Below are 20,259 nucleotides of genomic sequence, written 5' to 3' on the forward strand. Positions count from 1 at the left end.
CTTAATTTTTTAATTTTATATACATTTTTTTAAATAAATTTATTATAGAAAAAATATATACTGCAATGATTTATACTTTATCATTTCCTTAGTTACAATACTAAAAAGTTTATGTAAAAATTTTATAATATCCCTTAAGTTCAAGGGTAATTTGTTGCCTTGATTCGTTCATAATATAGTAACTGTATTGTCAAAGTACTGCTAATTTTAACATATAATTTGGCCACAGTTTGCGATTGCGTTCACGCTGGCCTTGGTCCATAGCAGTGGACGCCAACCGTTAGAAAATAATTCGCGGTCGTAACGAAAACGAAGGTCAATGAAGTCTGAAGTTAGTTTGTAAGTTAATCGGTCAGTCAGTCAATCGTACACCAGCGCACGAAAATAAGCACATTTGTATAACATACAGATTTTCGTAGAGTGTCCTACATTCTCGCGAATTTGTGAATATTGACTTTGTGACACTAGTAAAATCGCAAAATGGCTACAGAAGCGAAAAAGAGAGTGTGCATCGTTGGTAGTGGCAATTGGTATGTGTATATTATCTTTCCTTCCTCATTGCAATTTAAATAAATGGAAGTTATGCATTTTCAGTAACATCGATTTTAGTTATTAAATCATTCTTTAATTATGTACATGATATTCATAGATACTCATTTCTTTTTGTACATTCGTTATTTCATATTTTTTTGTATAAGTGAACTTATAATCATAGATTGCTTTATGTAATTGTACAACATACGTAACATTTATATATATCACTCATTTACTGCAACAATGACATAACACGAAAATCAAAATTCTTCGAGAAATGAGGAAATAATTTAATTTTAACGTAAAAACCGTATTTTTTATATTCAGTACTACAAAAAGTAACACTTTCATTTATGTCATTATTGTAATTATATGCTATGCTATGTCATAAAACACATTGTTGTTCATTTCACTCGAAGCTATTAATATGGAATTTCTGCCTTTTTTTTAAGTTTAAATTTACATAAAATGTCACTTTTTCGTAACTTTTGTTACAGTAATAATTTTCATATGTAATATATCATATCTCTGGGCAAATTTTGCTAAATCTGCTACAATATGTACAAATTTTTATTATTTTTCTATTTTCCAAGTTTTTCTATTAAAATTAGTATCTAAATGTTATGTTTTTAGTACAATTAATATTACCTGTAAAATCATAGCTTAATAATATGATAATAGTTTCTTACATTTTACATACTTCATTGTAACAGTGAGTAGGCAAGTAGGCACCTATTTTATATAACTGTTTTGTTATAGGGGTTCTGCCATTGCAAAAATTGTAGGCGCCAATGTTGTTAAATATAATAATAAATTTGAAACACGTGTAACAATGTACGTTTATGAAGAAATAGTGAATAGCCAAAAGTTAACTGATATTATAAATACTTTACATGAAAATGTAAAATACCTTCCAGGGCACAAACTACCAGAAAATATTGTAAGTGTTTTTTATTATATATTTTTTCTAAGCGTGGTGTGATATGTGAATGAAAGTAATATTAAATGTCTAATAATTTAAATTAAATATAGAAAAAAGAGAGGACATTTTTTAAATATGTGTTAAGTAAAATCAAATAATCAATCTGTATTCCTTTTGAACTATTTGGAAATTAAATATATTAAGTTAGATACTGTAATAAGTCAATTTTAAGTATTATTGTTTATATTGCAACTAGTGCTTGTAAATTATTAACTATTCATAGAATATTTAGAAAATGTATGAGTTTTGAAAATTAATAGTAAAATAGGTCATTGCTATAGCTTTTTACATTTTCAGCCTTAATAACTATTAACCATTTTTTGTTCACTAATACATATCTAATGTGTATAAAAGAATTCGAAATATCAAATGTGATGCGATATAAACATTTGCATACAGAATTAATTGAAATGAAAACATTAAATTGGACTTCAAACTGTTAGTTTTCTATTTGTTAAACTATTATTTCAATTAATTCAGGAATTCACCTAAGTATATAACTCTTGATAAACATTTTTATGGGATTATAATTACAACACTATAACATTTTGATTTATAATTTATTCGAAATTCCTTAAATTTTTGTTACACTTTCATAATATACAGGATGTTTCTGAACAGTATGGCATAACTTTAAGGGGTGATTTTAGACACCAAAATAAAACGAAAATCAAGAATAATGATTTCGTGTTTGAGGTTTCGTTTGCTAGTTATAAGCGTTTAAAAAGGTGGAAAGCGCCAGAAATAAGCTCGCACCTAAGCCTCGAGTAGTGGTTGCCTGCACAGCAATGTAGCCCTGATACAGCGAGAGGACATATCAGCTGTTCGACGGTGAGTGACCTACACTACGATAAAGACAACCACTGTTCGAGGCTTCTGTATGGACTCATTTCTGATGATTTCTACCAGATTTTTCGACGCTTATAACTAACGAACGAAGCCTCAAGCACGAAATCGTTATTCTTGGTTTTCGTTTTATTTTGGTGTCTAGTCACCTCTTAAAGTTATGTCGTGATGTTCAGAAGCACCCTGTATATTTTTCTATTAGATATGACTTTAAATAGCTCAAATTAACTACCGTAAGGGTATCAGGTAGGTATTACATAGAAATATTAAGGTGACTTTCTCGCTAGAAGATTCGAAAGCACTGTCCAAACATCGCAGCGGTTTATTTTCATTTCCTCGACATTCTCATTTTGGCACTCTCGCTTTTAGTTTACACTTAACGCATACGACTGTCTTCGTCGCAGTGACTCTCATAGGCCCAGCGTGTTGTCAAGGTGCTTCAAATCCAGAGGTTTCCCTTTATTTAGAATTTATTTGATGTAACTGAATACAGATTTTACAGTCACTATTTCCGAAATCAAATTGCCCTTACTTCAGTTTGAGTGAAGTTCTAATGTGAGTGAGAGGGAATGAGTTTTGGTCTGCAGCCTGGAACCAGACTATGGAATTTCCGGAAAAGGTCTTTTCGTGGAGGGCTCTTATCGAGATGGCGAAAAGAAATTTCTTAATTATAGGAAGATATAGTGTGTCTTCGAAATATATTGACTTCGTAAAAACAGCAGGTATTCAAGTTCTTCATGTTTTTGCCAGTAAGTGTTACGGTGGTAGCTCGAATGCCCAGGAACGACTCGGGAACGATACGAAAACTGCGAAGGCTAAAAAAGTAAATGTAGCCATACAAGACCCAACCATGAACCAAGTAACATTTGACAGTTTGTACCTACAAGGGTATTAAACGTCACTTAAGTGAATTTCGCCTAAGTCATTATATTTTGAAGTGACATTATACTTATCTCGCTGAAAGAATTTCGGGCGAAAAAGGGGTTTATCGCTAAAATAGAATTCTCCTAATTGACGATGGAACTAGCTGAAGTGATAATTTTCGATTTTAATGAAACTTGGCAGGTTTGTAGAGTAGCTGAAAATATTCAACATATATCTTTTTATTATGATGGCCATTGGATGTAAAAACAAGCTTTAAATTAGTTGGTTATGTATTTTTGATGAATACATAAATTTGTCTAATTAGTTTTTGGAAATATCTGTTTGTTTAATAACTGTTCTTAAAATTATTCGTTCCAGGGCAGTTTTACACGAAACGCAGATAAATTATGAATGCAAGTATTTCTTGAATATATAAAGATTCAAAATTCCATGACATCCGCATTTTGTGTTTTGGGTTATAGTATCTATATATAAATTTGCGAAAAACTTGATTAACATTTTATCGCAAAAAATAGTCAAAAATATATTATTTTTCAGAATATTTCTTATATAAATAGATATTTTAAAAAACCGTTTACACCGATGGATTCAATGTTTAAAAATCCAATAGCTTCTGAATCACCATCTTAAAAACCTGCATTTGTTTAAAATAATTGCAAAAAAACAATTTTTTTTAATTGAAATAATTTTTTTTACAAATTTTAATGTTTTCCCTATAAGCACCGTAAAGCTCATCTCCATCCGCTTACTAGTTCAATAGCTATAATTTTTTTTAAAAAAGGTAGCACTTAACTTCAAACAGCTGTAAAATCGACAATTTTCAAAATTTTGAAAAATCCTTTGGGGTATGTTTAAATATCGTTAGAGACTACAACATATCCAAATTTGAGCAATCCACAAAAACTTATTCCAAAACGTGCCCGGTATCGCGTGGAATGACTCTAATGAAACTGTGTTGGAGACTTTCTCGTTGAATTATTAATTATTGACAAAATATTTAAAATGTGTGTAAAATCCGTTTGACCCGGAGAGTGTTTGTTATATCAGCCGTCAATTTTAGGCGATTTTTTAAATAAAGAATTAGTATAATTACAGGCTGAGTTTTGAAATTTTTTTTACATGTCTAATCATTTTTTAAGTTATTGCGCGTTTTTTATAGTTCATCAGTTTGAATGACTGTCCTGGTACCTCAATAATGGTTTAACTGATTCTCGTCAAATTTTACACACGTATAACATAGATAGATGATCCTTTATTCTACATACAATTATGTTAATGTCTGTCAATTTTCTATTGCTTAAAGAAAATTTTATCAAAATACATTTGACAATTCTTTATTTTAAAAACTGTATATAGTCAACTCTTTCAAGTGAAAATTCCCCTCGTAGCGTCGTATGTCATCAGTTCGCTTGTGAGATAGATAGTGAGTGAGTAAGTGTAGCAGGGAGGTGTAAGAACATGCACTCTTTTCTAAACAATTAAATGCTTATTGAGAGATATGTACTGCAAAAATATGTACTCCGAGTAGATTCCACCAAAAGCGTTTAAATGAGGATGAATTTTGGATGTCCTTATCCAAAAAGGGACAACTGTGGAATGGTTCCAGAGGACTTCATTTGACTTCCTAATTAGAAGGAATTTTATTTTAGGTTGAATTTCAAGGAAAAGGACTATCTTAAATTTAGCCTTCAAGACCTAGTACGATTGCTCATAAAACAAGTGAATCTTAGGTGATTATTGCAAACGTAATTAATATGACGTAAATAATATGCACTGACGGTAATATAGATTCCCACCCTAGATGCATTTGATGTGCATTTTAAGCGTTCTTCAATAATTAATAATTCGAAAACGAAACCTTAAAGATAATTTTGTTATTCTTAACTTTCGCTTTATTTGAGCACATAGAATGTTTTAATTTTCGAGTTATGAATACCTAATTAGAGAAAATGACGAACTCGTAACAAAAACGACTCTTGTCCATTTTTGTCTTCTATTAGGAAAGTAAACAAAAAGTGTAGCATCTTTAATTCTTATTCAATTGATTAATGTTTTGTTTAACAAGATGATCATCATAGTACAGCTATGTATTGTCAGGGGTTATTATATTTTTCCACCCTGCAATGAAATGAACGGGTAGGGAAAAAGGGGATCATAAGCATTTATTAAAATACTAAATCCGAAAGTGAATTTTATTATTTATTATTTTAAATCTTTTTAGGCCTACACTTAAGTTCTGCAAATTTACCATTAAATAATTAAAAACAATAGAATCTAAAACATCGTATTCTATATTTAGTAATGTTAATACATGTAATAATCTTGACTTGTATTTCTATTTTACATAATTGTTTATGCGTTTTGAAGTTGAAAATGACTATTCGATATTTTCCACAAAAACCGCCACGCTATCCTCTAAAATCTACTGTTCTAAGCTATAGTCTATTCAGTCTATTCCTAAATGCGCCTCTGTGTATTGTATTTTTTATGGAATAAGTTTCGTTATATTTTAACTCATATTTCTGATCACACGGTTGTATTCTTATTAAGCCTCGTATCTTAATGCGTTATTTCCCGTCTCAACATTGAGTTCTGTACTCGCTCGAAAATACTAGATATTTTCACATTTATAATAGTCTTCATAAATACTTCATTAAAGTATCATAATAGTCACATTATATCACATTTTTAAGAAATTTAAAATTAAGGCCTTAATTGAGATCTAGAATATAGAATTTATACTTGCAGAACAAAGATTCTTTTTTGACATTAAAAGAATGTTTTCACTTGAAAATAAGAGTTCAAGAAAATAGAAGTTCATAAGATAGTATTGTAGTTGAAAACTTTAGACATCGATATCTCGAAAATCAAAACATGTGACTTAGGTCATTTTGCCTTACAATCACAGAAATAATTTGTTTGAAAAATTGTTGAGGAATGTTCTCACGATAGGAAATGAGATGGAGCTCTTATGTCGTTTCGTAAAAATTAAAATAAATAACCTCATTTAGTCAAGTTGGAAGAAAGTATGGTCCTACAAAAATGTCTCCCACAATTTCTCCCAATGCAGTAATATAAAATTGATGCCTTAATTGCAAACTTGAGTTAGTTGTTGAGGACAAAACAAACATCGAATATTTTCTTTAATCATCCACAATTCGAAAATTAAGATACTTAGGATGTAGAACATATTGCACGTGTATTTCAAAAGTGACACAACTCAAAACAGTATGTTTTTCAGGGGTAGCAACAAACTATTTATGAGTTTAGGAGAAAATTATTTACTAAATATATAATATGGATATAATTATTTACTAAATATATAATATATAAATGGTAGTTTTACTTAATGAAAGTTACTTTACTTGAATGATTAGCTTAAAATATATTTACACGTTACTTGCATTAAATGATTTTCTTGATATTATTAAAATAATCTGTAATTTATATTTGAAGAGTTCTTTGAATACATTCTATAATTTTGATGTTTAACTAGTAAAGTTTTTGTAATGAATAGATGTGCATTTACCAGACTGATCTATAGATTTAATTAAAACATTACGTTTTCTGAGTTGTGTCACCTTTGAAGTACATATGTGATACGTTCAAAAGATGTTTGTACTTATTTTAGTATATAGATTCAGCCTTTGAAGTATAGACATACCTTTATGAATAACTTTGTACACCTCCATTGAGTTTTAGGTCTCGTTGACTGAGAATCGTAAAAATACGTTAGAAAGATACATAATAGAATGGAAATCAAGTTTTACATTTCACATCGTATTTTCAAAAAAGTGATATTAATTATGATTGTTTGTATTTTCTCTGTTACGAGTCCAGACGAGTTACGTAAAGTAACTATGAAAGAGCTCGATTCAAAACTCCTTCCGTTGACCTTTGACTTTGCCTGGAAGTCACCATGTAAGGGCCGATAGGCATTTCCGTTGCACCCAGTTAATAAAATTCTTTGAAACTAATATCATTGAACTTTTCTCGGAAACTTCGCAATGCAGTCGAGTCCCCACCATTTTTCCCATAGATTTTTGACTATAAAAAGACCAAGAAACTCGGTCTAGCGGGGTCATTTCCAATCCAGTTCGAGTTTAGTACGCGGCTTAGACTGGAAAGCAAGATCGAGCATTAGTTCTCCTTCGAGCAGAATCATAGAGTACAGTACGTAAAGTAAAGTCACTGTAACGTAGTCTTAACGACGCGTTCCCCGCGTACCTCTGTGCGTAATCCAGAGAGAGAGAACTTAGTTCCGCGACACGTAAACTCATCGACAATTGTATTCCTTCGAGTCAAACTTAAACGTGTAATAACACTGTTCAACACGGGTCTGATTTTGTAAGCGTGAATAAACATTTCTTATAGATTTCGACGTGCTGATTACGAATCTGCAAACCGTTTTGTTCCAGAACGTACAGTTTTTGAAAAAATCAATTTTGAAAAAAATGACAAATTTTCAACTTTGGGATTTTTCTGAGCTTTTGCCGTAGTAGTTATTTAGTTACTGTTTGTACGAAATGATTCTGTGGACTCTTCCGAATAAAATAATATTAATAGTTATTAGATTATAAACATCGAAATAGGTTTAAATAACAATTAAAGTGAAAAGGACACCCAAAACGCACCCATTTTTGCTGATATTTTTCACTTTATTTCAAAAAGTAAAGGTCTAGGAGAAAATTTGACTATACCACGCGATAGAGCAAACCTTTCCACTAAGGAAAGCATCAAGCGAATGTTCAAAATTATTTTTGTTTTCAATATAGAAATAAAATAGTTTGGCGAAACGCGCGGCGGCGGCAGTGGTACTCAATGACGTCAATGCGTATAGGGTCCGCGGAACGGCAGGCGATAGGCGAGGCGTCCACCGGCGCGCGCCGCCGTCATTGAGTACCACTGTCGCCGCCGCGCGTTTCGCCAAACTATTTTATTTCTATATTGAAAACAAAAATAATTTTGAACATTCGCTTGATGCTTTCCTTAGTGGAAAGGTTTGCTCTATCGCGTGGTATAGTCAAATTTTCTCCTAGACCCTTACTTTTTGAAATAAAGTGAAAAATATCAGCAAAAATGGGTGCGTTTTGGGTGTCCTTTTCACTTTAATTGTTATTTAAACCTATTTCGATGTTTATAATCTAATAACTATTTATATTATTTTATTCGGGAGAGTTCACAGAATCATTTCGTCCAAAGAGCAACTAAATAACTACTACGGCAAAAGCACAGAAAAATCCCAAAGTTGAAAATTTGTCATTTTTTTCAAAATTGATTTTTTCAAAAACTGTACGTTCTGGAACAAAACGGTTTGCAGATTCGTAATCAGCACGTCAAAATCTATAAGAAATGTTTATTTACGTTTACAAAATCGAAAAAAAGTCAAAATTTGTTGAACAGTGTAATATACATTTTTATAAGGTTTGTTAAATTGGACTTAGTTCAATCAAAACCTTCCTAAATCCAATAAGAAGCGAACGCATAACGATCCCACAGATATTATATCTTTACCGCTCGAGATATATTATAAATTTGAAAGTTACGAGGCTATACTAACATCTTCGCAATCCTTGCGAAGGTCCCTTTCCTAACCTACAAGTGGCTCCCGGTGTTGGCCATTGCGCACTGGTTCGTTCACGTCCCGTGGCTCCTAGCGAATGCAAAGTTACTCGCTGGTTCGTCCACAGTCTTTATTCCATCCTAGTGGCTCCCGATACTCGCCAAGTTGAGTGACGGTTCGTCCACGAAAACCTACCTAAAACCTAAGGTGGCTCCCAGTGTTGGCCTTTGCGCACTGGTTCGTCCACATCCGTGAGGTGGCTCCCAACGAGTGCAAAGTTACCCGTTGGTTCGTCCACGAAACAATAACAATATTGCAAAAACTCTGGCCCTCGGTCAGACTATCTAGCCCTCGGCTCGTAACATCTCAATGAAAATGATGTCAAACGCGATAAAATTTATAAAACAAAAATGAATACAACAGTAACAATACAACACATGTACCTACATGTTTATAATGTTAGCAATGCAAATGGATTATTTAAATTGTGTTTAAATGAATAGGAAACAAAATGAAGTGTGTAAATATTTTTCTTCGTTGTATTTTATTATTACGTATAGATCTGCATACATTGCGTATTCTGTATATTAGTATATTAGTAATTATATATTATATTTACAAGAATATAGTAATATAAAACATTTAATAATCTGTGGTAGTGCGTACGTAAACCTTTCCAGAAGGCATTGATACTTTGTCCACACCTCCAGGGAAAAGTTTAGGAAGTTCCTCGTCTTTCACAGTTGGCACAATCATAACCTTATCACCAGGCTACAATGAAATAATTCAAATATATATCCTAGGATACACTGCTTGTGCTCTTATTGTACTGAGAAATTAATAAGTGATATAAAATAGCAAATTAGTCATGAAAAAAATATTTACTTACCACCCAGTTAGCAGGAGTTACTATTTCTGGTTTTCTATCAGTAAGTTGTAGAGAGTCAATGACACGTAATATTTCACTGAAAAATAATAAAAATGCAGTTAATTTACAGAATTCTGTTTATCTAAAATAATAAATAAACTTACTCCACGTTGCGACCTGTAGACGTTGGGTAGTGCATTGATAAACGCAGACGGTGATCAGGACTGATAATGTATAAAGCCCGAATTGTCAGTGCTGTTTCTGGATCATTTTTACTTTCCTCATCAACCATATCTAGTTTCACAGCCAAAGTACGATCCGGATCAGCAATAATTGGATAAGGAAAAGATCCAGGAATGTCTTGACAATAAGATTTAATATCCTGTCAAACAAACATTAAATTATAAGAAAAGAAAATTATTTGACGTATTTTTAGCCGCTACTTATGTAGACAAAAATATTGCATATTTGTCTCTGCAATGAAACTGTCACAAGCCAAAGATTTTTTATTTTCATTTAATTGCACGGAGTGTCTTTTAATGTTCATATTCGATATAATTTACTATTACAAACAATGGATATTTGAGTAAATTTTAGTCGATGTATATTTTATAACACTACGTGTTTCCTTGTTATACAATCGTTGCTTTGTAATAGTGAGCTTACAATGAGGGACAGGTTTCTAAAATCAAAATACTTGCTGTTAGATAGTTTATTTGCATCTTGTTGAAGATAGAAGAATGCATGGTAGCAACATTAATTTGCTGAAAATACTGTAGGGCAATGAAAACAGAAAATCTAAAAATAGGTAATGGGAACATAAAATTAAGGGACCATTTTAATATAAGAATATGTGAAATGCTGCATTTGTAATTGAATTTTTACAAAAATGATATTAATCGATTCCTTATATTTTCGGGATAAAATTGGCACAAAACATGTCTAAATTTAAATTGTAATTAATCAAGTTATATGAAAAATTAATTTGCAGAATTTAAAACTAATTTTATTAAAGATTCACGTTACCTTTATAGCGATACGTCACAGAATAAGAAACTGAACTTTTTCAAAAAGTTCATTGTCTGAGCATCCTAAAAAGCTGTTATTTGGACATTGACGTGTGATATGCTTTAAGCCTTCTTCAGATTATTCAAGTTACTTGAATTCAAGTATCATGAATACAAATGATTTTGTGCAATTTAACCAATGTAAACGTGTTATATTACTTGACTTGGGATATCTTTTCAAACTTCAACTGAAGTTGACTTCCTGTCAACTTTTCCTTGCCTTGAACTACACATTGATTGATGTATATCATGGTAATACGTTCACATTAGTCAAATTGCCCCAAATCACTTGCATTCAAGCCGCTTGAATTCAATTAGCTTGATTAATCTGAATAAGGCTTTGGTTCGCTATTTGCTTGTTTCAAGACGTCATACATTTATCTAGGGTCATTTGTGCAATGATTTACTGGTTTTTCCAAAAATTAAATTCCTTTCTTTTATATAATTCGGCACGCCGCTCGAGTCTCGTGAGCCTTGGACCAATTTAGGCCACACGCTACATAGATTCTTTTTAGGCTTTGAGATCAATATGCAGTGCTTTATTTAGTTTATTTCACACGTATTTACAGGAGGGCTCAAATAGTAGCTAGAAACGTAATAGCTTGGGACGATGTTGGCTGCTGATTAGCAGCTTGACAGCTATCAGTCCGATCAATTTTTCTCGATCTTCGTAAGTCCTCTTCTTGTGAGCACTAATGGCAATAGACGATGGCGGTGTACCGAGTGCTCGCAACAATATCGATATGAAAGTGACAATAATTCATTTTAGATATTTTCTTCTTTCAAATTTATTAAAACAATGCTGAATATCATATAAATCGAACTATTTTTGACAACACTGAATATAACCTTCAATTATTGATACGGAGTCTGGAAGACTCCGCATGATATTTTGTTATTATTGCTTTCCTTTAAATATCAAAGCTGCAAGTTGAAAATACATGTCATACCTCATCTTCACATTTAAATTAACATCCTATTAATTTTACCCCCTTGGGTTTTTATGACGAGTCTGATTCGTTCTATTTGGATGTTATTATGAACTGAGTGAAAACTCAAGGAGTTAAAAATATTTAATATCAATAAGCTCTAATTAATGTTCGTGTATCTTAAAATTGGGTGTCTGTAGTTGAGGGATAAATTCTGAAAATTAATTTTTCATGTAATTTCGTTAGCTATAATCCGAATTATATTGCGTCCAGTATTATTTTCGTTAAGTCCCCACAAAGCATCGACTGATATCACTTTTATGAATATCTAATCAGTTCCTCTATGACTTCTGTCTTTGTTATCTATGATCCTATTGTTCTTAGACACAGAAAGTCATAGAAATGAGTGAAATGTGTCTTGAAAGTAAAGATTATTGAACAATTTGGACGTTATTTTAATTCTATTTTTATATTTCATACATATTAATTTCCTACTCCAAAGCGTTTTTTATTAGTCACTTTTAAATTCAAGCTTAAGTTGAATTTACTTGAACGAAATCAGTTTCTACTGGTAACTAGTGCCAAAAGTCTGTTGGAGTCTTAGTTTCAAATAGTAAAATTCATATTTTAGTAATGTTAATGAAGCTAGAAGGCGCAGTTAATTTATACGCAATGCAAGAGAAGTCTTCTCTTATTAATAATTTAATGATGCATTAACGATGCATAAATGCGAAACCTGTTGCCATACCAATTACTTAAACTAGCAATAAGAGCCTGTTGCTTGTAATATACGTCTTATTTTTTACATTACATAAACTCAATAAAGTTGCATGTTATTTACGGAAAAGTAGGGTAAAGTGAAGCAGGTATGTGATGCGGAACACCAATGTTTCTTTTAAGAGAGGAAAGCATTGTGACAGCTAACAATGAAGACCATTTTTTCAAAAATTTATTCAGCTTAATTTAAAGTTTTTCTAAAAAAATCTTTAATGTTTTCATAAAGTACATTTTTTGAGTTATTTCTTCTGGAAATTTCGTAGAAAAATATTAATCATTGTAGTCACAGTAAAAGTCAACGTAGAAGTTCTCCAAAAAGGGCCTAGCCGAATAAGGAGGTTAAAAGTGCCCCCAAACCAAATTCGATTTGGGATGGGCCATTCGATAGCCTATCCCAAAAAACTAGCTTGTGCCAATTTTGAACCCTCTATCTCAACCTGGGGGGTAGTAATGGGGGTAAATAGAAACATCAGGTGAACATTTTGAAATGTTCTCAAAAAACATATAAAAGTAAATGTCGATCACTATTAGATGATTAGGAATTAAAAAGAAATATAATAATGAGACCAATAAAAAATAATGAGCCCAAGGAGGGGCCTGAACTTGTGCCTAAAAAGTATGCAGCGGTTCAGCAGGTAGACGCTTTGTCGTTGCACCCTTGACGCCGTTGGAGACAGTATCAACACTTCGAAACATACTGGCTCAGCAGTTTTCATCAGACGAGTTTATTATTTACTTTCTGTAATTGTTATGTTATTTTCTTGAGGATAAAAGCTTTGAATATTGAATAAAACACTTGTCTTTTAAACAATGTACGAAAATTCAACGTATATGTTACTCTGACGGGACAGAAACGACGAAAATATTGGTTTTTGATTTTTTGACTATGGCGCACCAAACCCAAAAATCTGAAAAAAATCAGAGATACTAGTAATAACAGTATGTATTTACTGCAAAAATATGATTGTAGTTCTGAGATTGCTTCAATCCGAAATCCGCATTTTTTGGCATTTTTCCCGTTTCTTATTTTTCACGGTTTCAATTATCGATTTAAAAATCTCAAAAAATTCTAAAACATGTACTTTGATGTCTGAAATATCTCTGATTTTTTGTCGAATTTTTTATTCAATAGGGAACGAGTAATTTCCAAAAAACCTGATTTTCTATTTACCCCCGTTACTACCCTCCAGGTTGAGATAGAGGGTTGAAAATTGGCACAAGCTAGTTTTTTGGGATAAGCTATCGAATGGCCCATCACAAATCGAATTTGGTTTGGGGGTACTTTTAATCTCCTTATTCGGCTAGGCCCTTTGTGGCAAAAGGCAGATGTGTAACTTTTCATTACAAATCCTCAAAAAAGAAATTATTCGCTTCAAGAACACTTCAGCATGAAGCAAAACGAGCCTAATCACTATGTTCGACGACAGATATTAGAAATATTAAAGTGATTTGTTTCAGAGTTATTAAGGGGCTTCCTTACTGCGACTCTCTCAAAACTAGTGAAAACTTTGGGAATAAATTCTGGAAAAATTACAAATACGATTTTATTCATTTTTGGTAATTTATTAATATCTACCATAGTAAATATATATTGCAAATTTTATTTAAAAATATTAATATTCGTGGAAGTTATGTAACTTCACGTCCAACGTCGTTTTTCATGCGAGGTTGAATGGTGTACATGATTTTGATCATCTGACTGATCTGATATAGAAAAACAAATTTTTTTTATAAATTAGATTGTGTTTGCTGTGGCGTGACCTAGGTCTTTTTTGTTATCTAGTTTAATTGATGAAAAAAGAAATATTTGAACTTTTTTTGCGATTTTATCACATAAATTTGCACAATTACTGCGCATATTTCATAAACAAAAAATGTTATCAAAAAGATCGTCGGTCATAATATAATCTATTTTATAAAAAAAAAAATAAAAAAATTGGTTTTTCTGTATCAGACCAAAGAGTTGACCAAAATCATGTACACCATTTCGATGAACAACGTTGGTCGTGGAGTTACATAACTTCAACAAATATAAATATTTTTGAATAAAACTTTTAATGCATATTTATTGAGATGGATATTAATAAATCATCAAAAATGAATAAAATCGTATTTGTAGTTTTTCCAAAATTAATTCCCAAAGTTTTCACTAGTTTGAATTTGAAAAGTATGGTGTATAAGGTGCATCCTTTATTACAAATGTAGGTGATTTTTGTTCATACATCTACCTAAATGCCTCTGGGTTTCTTTTTACATTAATAGTTACATTAGCTTTTAACAATTAACACATATTTATGCTATTGCATTACATTAAGTTATGTATACAAGTCATATTTATAGTTATTTTACATCAATTAGTCGTTTTTACTATATAAAAATAAAGATTTTGCAATTTTAAACAATTTTAAGCGAAAATAAATATTTTTTATGAGCACAATGCAAAGTTAAACATTCCACTTTACCCTCCTTTCCTTTACACCTTCATAACTTTGTTTTCCTATATAGATATTAATTATATTTTCATCATGAGTCAACAAAACTAAGATTTATTATAACTTTTTATTCGGTATTTTAATACAAGTGAAAGAAGTCACTTTGATTTTGTAGTGCTATTTTGTTTATTTTGTGCAGTTATCAAATTGTGATAGCTATAGCGAAAACTGAACACGTTATCAGAAGATTACAGTATCTCTATTATAAGCTTGTCAATATCCATGATATATGTTCAGCTTTCTTACTCACTTTCTTTCATTTCTATCTTTGATAAAGCAACACTAAATCGGTGCGGCAGGAATTATTGATTTTAGAAACATGTCTTTTCCACCTTGTAAACTTATCGTCTTTTAGATACTAATAAGTAGGTACTATATCCTATTTCAAAATACAGAGTTTGATATTTTTTTAAGTGAAACTGTAGATTAATTTTGTATAAAAAATTATAGCATATTTGGGAATAACAATTTAATTTTAATCAATCTTGGTATAGTATAATTTATATCTTATTAAATACCTATTTTATTTAAATATTTCTTTTATTTCTCTTTACTTACTTGTTGAAATAGCATGAAAGTATCGTTATATTATATAAATGTAGATGAAAGCAATATGTTTAAAACTTACGTACATTAACCCAATCAACGTGATCCTGTAGTTTGTCGACAGACAGTGCCAACAACTTTGTATTTCGTTTTTCAAAATGAGGTTGATGTACTGCTAAACGTCCCAATTCTGTAGTACAGACTGGCGTGAAATCGGCTGGATGTGAAAATAGAACGACCCATCTGCAACGAAGAACAAAAACAAATATTTTATTAATTCTTGTTATTTGTTGTCTTAATAGTATTTGATTTTGAAGAAGATTCCATGCATTTTAAAGTGTTCCTTAACTTTAATACCGAGTAATTTGTACGTTTTAGAGTTATGTTAGGGTACTACGTTTAATGGTAGATATTTAGTCACTTAAAGTTGTAATACCTCATTCACGTCCAAGGTCAACGTCATAGAGAACTAAACGCATTTTGTTTGTTTAATTTAAAGGAAGCAACAAATAAGTAACATTATATTACATGTAGAAAAAATTATAACAATGATTTATAATCATACTGCGGATTTTTATGCAAATTCATATTTCTTATAAAGACAGTTAAAAAATAAAACCTAAATAAAAATTTGTCTCATTGTTCAAATACTATAATTTACACTGCACTTTTCATATGCTCAATACTTTTTAAAATTGCACTACCGATCAAAAGTTTGGACTCATTTTCTAAATCAAGGAATCAAAGGTTCACATTCTAAAAACATAATTCAAGTAACAATAAATCTATGAATTTTTCCTACGGTAGGTATTCAGATAAAGAATATTGTGTCTATGACTGAAAGTATTGACTTTCAGTTCAAAAATATTTTACTATGTAGTGTAACTTTAATTAGAATTTGCGAATGATTCCAAATTTTTGGTAGTGTATATGCATTATGTACTTTTTTACATATTTTCAATTTTCATAAATACATAAAAATCCGCCGTTTACTGATAATACATTTCATTTTAATACATTTTAGTTAATATAAATTAGATGATTTTGAACAGTTATACATAGGATTGAGCAAAAAATCTTTTGCTTATTTTTTTTGTAATAATCTCGTGATAGTAATACTTTCTTCCTGTTCATCTGGTTTCAATTTAGCATTGCAGAATATGTTTATTTAATCAGTGAAAGTAAAGTTTGTTTCCGATAAATACGTGTGCTATTAATTTTGCATAGCATGTTTCATAACATGTGTCCTTTTTGTTTTATACGGTAAAGGTTGCATTTTCTGGATTAGTTTTGACGTGGAAAATGATATTTTTCCCTGTTAACTAGCGTTCTTCTGTTCATTCTGAGTACATAGTATGTTACGAGACGGGACGCGAGCAATGCGAGAGACTGGTGAGGATAGATTTCGAAAGAATACAGTGGTTGAAGTATTAGTTGGTACAAGGAACAAAACTGATGCGAGATCAGTGTGCCGTTGGGGTTATTGTAGACGAGGATGAACCTGATGTAAAATTAGGCAGTCTCTGAGGATAGATGTCTTTGCGGTCGAAACTGATCTGTGATCAGTGAGTCGCAGATGTGTGCGTTTCGTGAACGCACCAGATACAAAATCAGGAAGTCACTAGGATCAGTTCCACAGATGCACTCAAATTAAATTGAGGTGCTGTTAAGGAGATTGGCAAGTTTAAACAGACGAACTTGATGCATAATCAGGGTACTGTAAGGAGGTTGGATAACGTACAGACGAACCTGGTGTTATTTGTAGCTCTAGGAAATAGAAGAACCTGATGTAAAATCAGATAGCTGCTGGATAGGTCGATTTTCATGGACGAACTCGGATAAATCGAAGAGCCAGTGGGTTGGATACAGTTTTCTTTGGAAGTCAGGGCATGCGGATGAATCTGATGTAGAATCAGAGAGCCACAGGAAATGTTAGTAAGCCACGTAACTTGTTAATTATTAATTGATACAACTTGAGCAGCTAAGCTGTATCGTGAGGGATCTGTCAACTTCGAATGGTATCGCTTAAGTAAATATAGGATTGAAAGCAATTTAGCCAAATTGCAACGAATACTTTAGTATATTCTAAAATCAGTCTTTACATACAAGTGTATAGTGTAGTGTTGTAGTGTAAAGTGTATGATTTTAATGCTCGGTGTTAACGCACTGGCGATGCTGGGACTTACAGAGTGGTCGTAGAAATTGCCAGATAAAAATGCCGACTCGCGGATTCTATGAGATTAAACTATAGACTCAGAAGGGAACTTTAGCCCGATTTAACTAAATAGCAACCAACTCTGACGAACTTGACTGTCAACGTGACGGTACTGTTTTGAACCCTTTAGGGCTAAAATCTCGGACTTTATATAGGGCGGAGTGGGGATTCGTTAGAAATTTCCATATAAAGGTCGCTTCCCATTGCTGTAACAGGCTCGTTCGGTCATAAATTGTGCGTGCTCGGCGAATTTTGTTCGAAAAGACGTTCCCACTAGGCGAGCATAGGTGCATGGTCGCTTTGGGTCTGCCGGGCTCGTTTGGTGATTAAGCAGATCATGGTGCAGACTCGCTGGGTACTTCAGGCCCTCCTACTCGTAGAGTTGACAGTTTCAAGTGGATGACGAACGCGCTCGCGGCCCAAACTTACAGCAATGGGAAGCGACCTTAAGGAAATTCCTCAGCATCACGTTGCTACTCAGCTGCTCGGAGTCGCGCTCCCATTGAGATAACGAAAAAACGAAAGTGCTAGGGCGTTTTCTTTTAACAGGCGGAGACTCGAATATTTGGGAGAGTAACAGAAAATATTCTCCGTACATAACAAGTGTTCCATCCGCCTACCATTGCATTAACCAGTGTTGAATTACAATCCTCTCAAGACTAGAATAATAAAGAGCCAGCTGACGTTGACTGCCAACTCATACCAAATATGTCGCAATACTAGTTTATGTTGTTTAAGCATTGAGTTAAATTTCCATTTGTTACTGATATCGTTAGGTAAGGGAACGTATAGTCGATGTATTAATAGTAAATTCAGTAATATTTACTTCGGTAAGATGGTTAATATTCTCAGATAACCGTTGCGTAATAGTTCATTAATGACAGCTAGTACTACGTTTCTATTCAATGTGTTTACATTCTTATTTTCTTTAATCTATTCTTCAATGTTTTACAAGTTCATGAAGTTTACTATGTAAAAGTTTCATTAAATTAATGTCAGTTTATACTTTATCAATTACAAGAATCTATTTAAGTTAAATTTTGACTTTTATTTAATTGTCAATATTGATTAAATCAATGCTTCCATTTTAATACTACGTATCATTATTTTGTAACGAAATTTAGAATTTGAGAGTTCCTGCAACTGCTTTTAATTGTATATCGAATTATTTTAATACAAAAAATAAAGAAGAATCGTTTAACAGATTTAATTTATAATTAACTGAAATCACCTATCAGACTTAGCTTTTTTGTTTTCTAATAATTAATTATTTTAATAAATTAGCTGTGAATAGTTTCTAAATATTTTAGTATATATTTTAATTATAGATAACATCACAAAAGCTCTTTATGCATATTCAAGCTAACTATGTATATAAGATGTAAAGCTACAATATAAAGCTAAGATATGAATCATTAGTTTTGGTTCTGTCATTTTCGTCACATATGTGATATTAGAATTATTATACCAAAATATTATGATCACAGGATTTTGAAATAATAAAGTAGTATATAATTTGGAAATTTGAGAAGGTCATTGTATTTATTGAATAAAATTTCAATATAATTCGTGATGTATTTCAGTTTCAGAATATCAATTGTGATCTTATATGTATAATAATTATTTTCACCTTATTAACAATTTATAAATATTGATTTCTAGAAAAACTAAATTTTAGAATTAAAGTACTATGAAATACTATAAATGTTTTGACTGTTCTATTATTTTTCAAAAATATACAATTTTTTTATTACTTTATATAATACTTCTTTATAAAAAATTATCCATATCATAAACACATAGGAAAACTTTAATAGAAGACTTCTATTCAATTTCTGTTTCAATATTTTGTTTGTTATTTTTAAATTTCTTTCACTATATTAAAATTTGTTTAATGTTTACACTTTCTCGCTGACATTTATTAGTTTATTACTTCTTTATAAAAAATTATCCATATTATAGACACATAGGGAAACTTTAATTGAAGACATCTATTCAGTTTTTGTTTCAATATTTTGTTTGTTATTTTTAAATTTCTTTCGCTATATTAACATTTTTTTTAATGTTTACACTTTTCGCTGAAATTTATTTAAATGTGTAGGCTCATTAATTAATAAATTATCAATTATGGTTTCGTGTAGGTTTTGAATAAAAATAGGAAAAAAAAAATAAGCGATAAACTTACGAATTTCCTTGCCAGTTGTAAAAATTAATTGGTCCTTGCGTAGTATCCGCCGTAAAGTTCGGTATGGTAGAGTTGATCCTCATGGCTGATGTATGTATTCAAATTGACTATGAAAAAATTATTCTAACGTCCTCTGTCAACTACCTCAGAGAATAGTACGAGACAAACTGTTCTCGCGGAGCACCGATTTCAAGTGATATCAGCCTGCACGGAATCAGCTATATTTATACATTCAGTGCCTAGAAGGAAACGCAATGATAAGTTTTAAGTGGTGGGAGAAATAAATCATACACTATTTGAGGAGTTCAAATATTCAGAATGCATATTAAACACTTTTTTTTTAATACATTTAGCAAATTTGCTGGTTGAC

The 20,259-nt window shown here is 31.5% G+C and overlaps 2 protein-coding genes across 2 annotated transcripts in view; one reads left to right on the top strand and one right to left on the bottom strand.

The window, feature by feature from the left end:
* The first annotated feature begins 279 nt into the window (after window positions 1–279).
* Window positions 280–20,259, top strand: part of LOC143181689 (glycerol-3-phosphate dehydrogenase [NAD(+)], cytoplasmic-like) — a 42,792-nt gene continuing 22,812 nt past the window's right edge. Inside the window, exons 1-2 of the mRNA XM_076382229.1 lie at window positions 280–530; window positions 1,294–1,474. Of these exons, the coding sequence (XP_076238344.1) occupies window positions 481–530; window positions 1,294–1,474 (231 nt within the window). The 5' untranslated portion in view covers window positions 280–480. The remainder of the gene's footprint in view (window positions 531–1,293; window positions 1,475–20,259) is intronic.
* Window positions 9,336–20,073, bottom strand: Tpx-4 (thioredoxin peroxidase 4). Its single transcript, XM_076381743.1, has 5 exons — window positions 19,890–20,073; window positions 15,576–15,732; window positions 9,843–10,060; window positions 9,700–9,775; window positions 9,336–9,581 (listed from the first exon to the last, which is right to left on the bottom strand). The coding sequence occupies exons 1-5, from the start codon at window positions 19,970–19,972 to the stop codon at window positions 9,453–9,455; spliced, it is 663 nt and encodes a 220-aa protein (XP_076237858.1). The 5' UTR covers window positions 19,973–20,073; the 3' UTR covers window positions 9,336–9,452.

Source organism: Calliopsis andreniformis, chromosome 7 (genome assembly GCF_051401765.1).
Source record: "Calliopsis andreniformis isolate RMS-2024a chromosome 7, iyCalAndr_principal, whole genome shotgun sequence".
In the NCBI taxonomy this organism is placed as follows: domain Eukaryota; kingdom Metazoa; phylum Arthropoda; class Insecta; order Hymenoptera; family Andrenidae; genus Calliopsis; species Calliopsis andreniformis.

What these genes read in the sequence shown, in the direction of transcription:
- Tpx-4 (XM_076381743.1), bottom strand. Translation starts at nt 19,972, where the DNA reads ATGAGGATCAACTCTACCATACCGAACTTTACGGCGGATACTACGCAA. An exon ending in TACAACTGGCAAGGAAATTC is followed by an intron (nt 15,733 to 19,889) that starts GTAAGTTTATCG and finishes TCTTCGTTGCAG; the next exon opens with ATGGGTCGTTCTATTTTCAC. An exon ending in TCTACAGGTCGCAACGTGGA is followed by an intron (nt 9,776 to 9,842) that starts GTAAGTTTATTT and finishes ATTATTTTTCAG; the next exon opens with TGAAATATTACGTGTCATTG.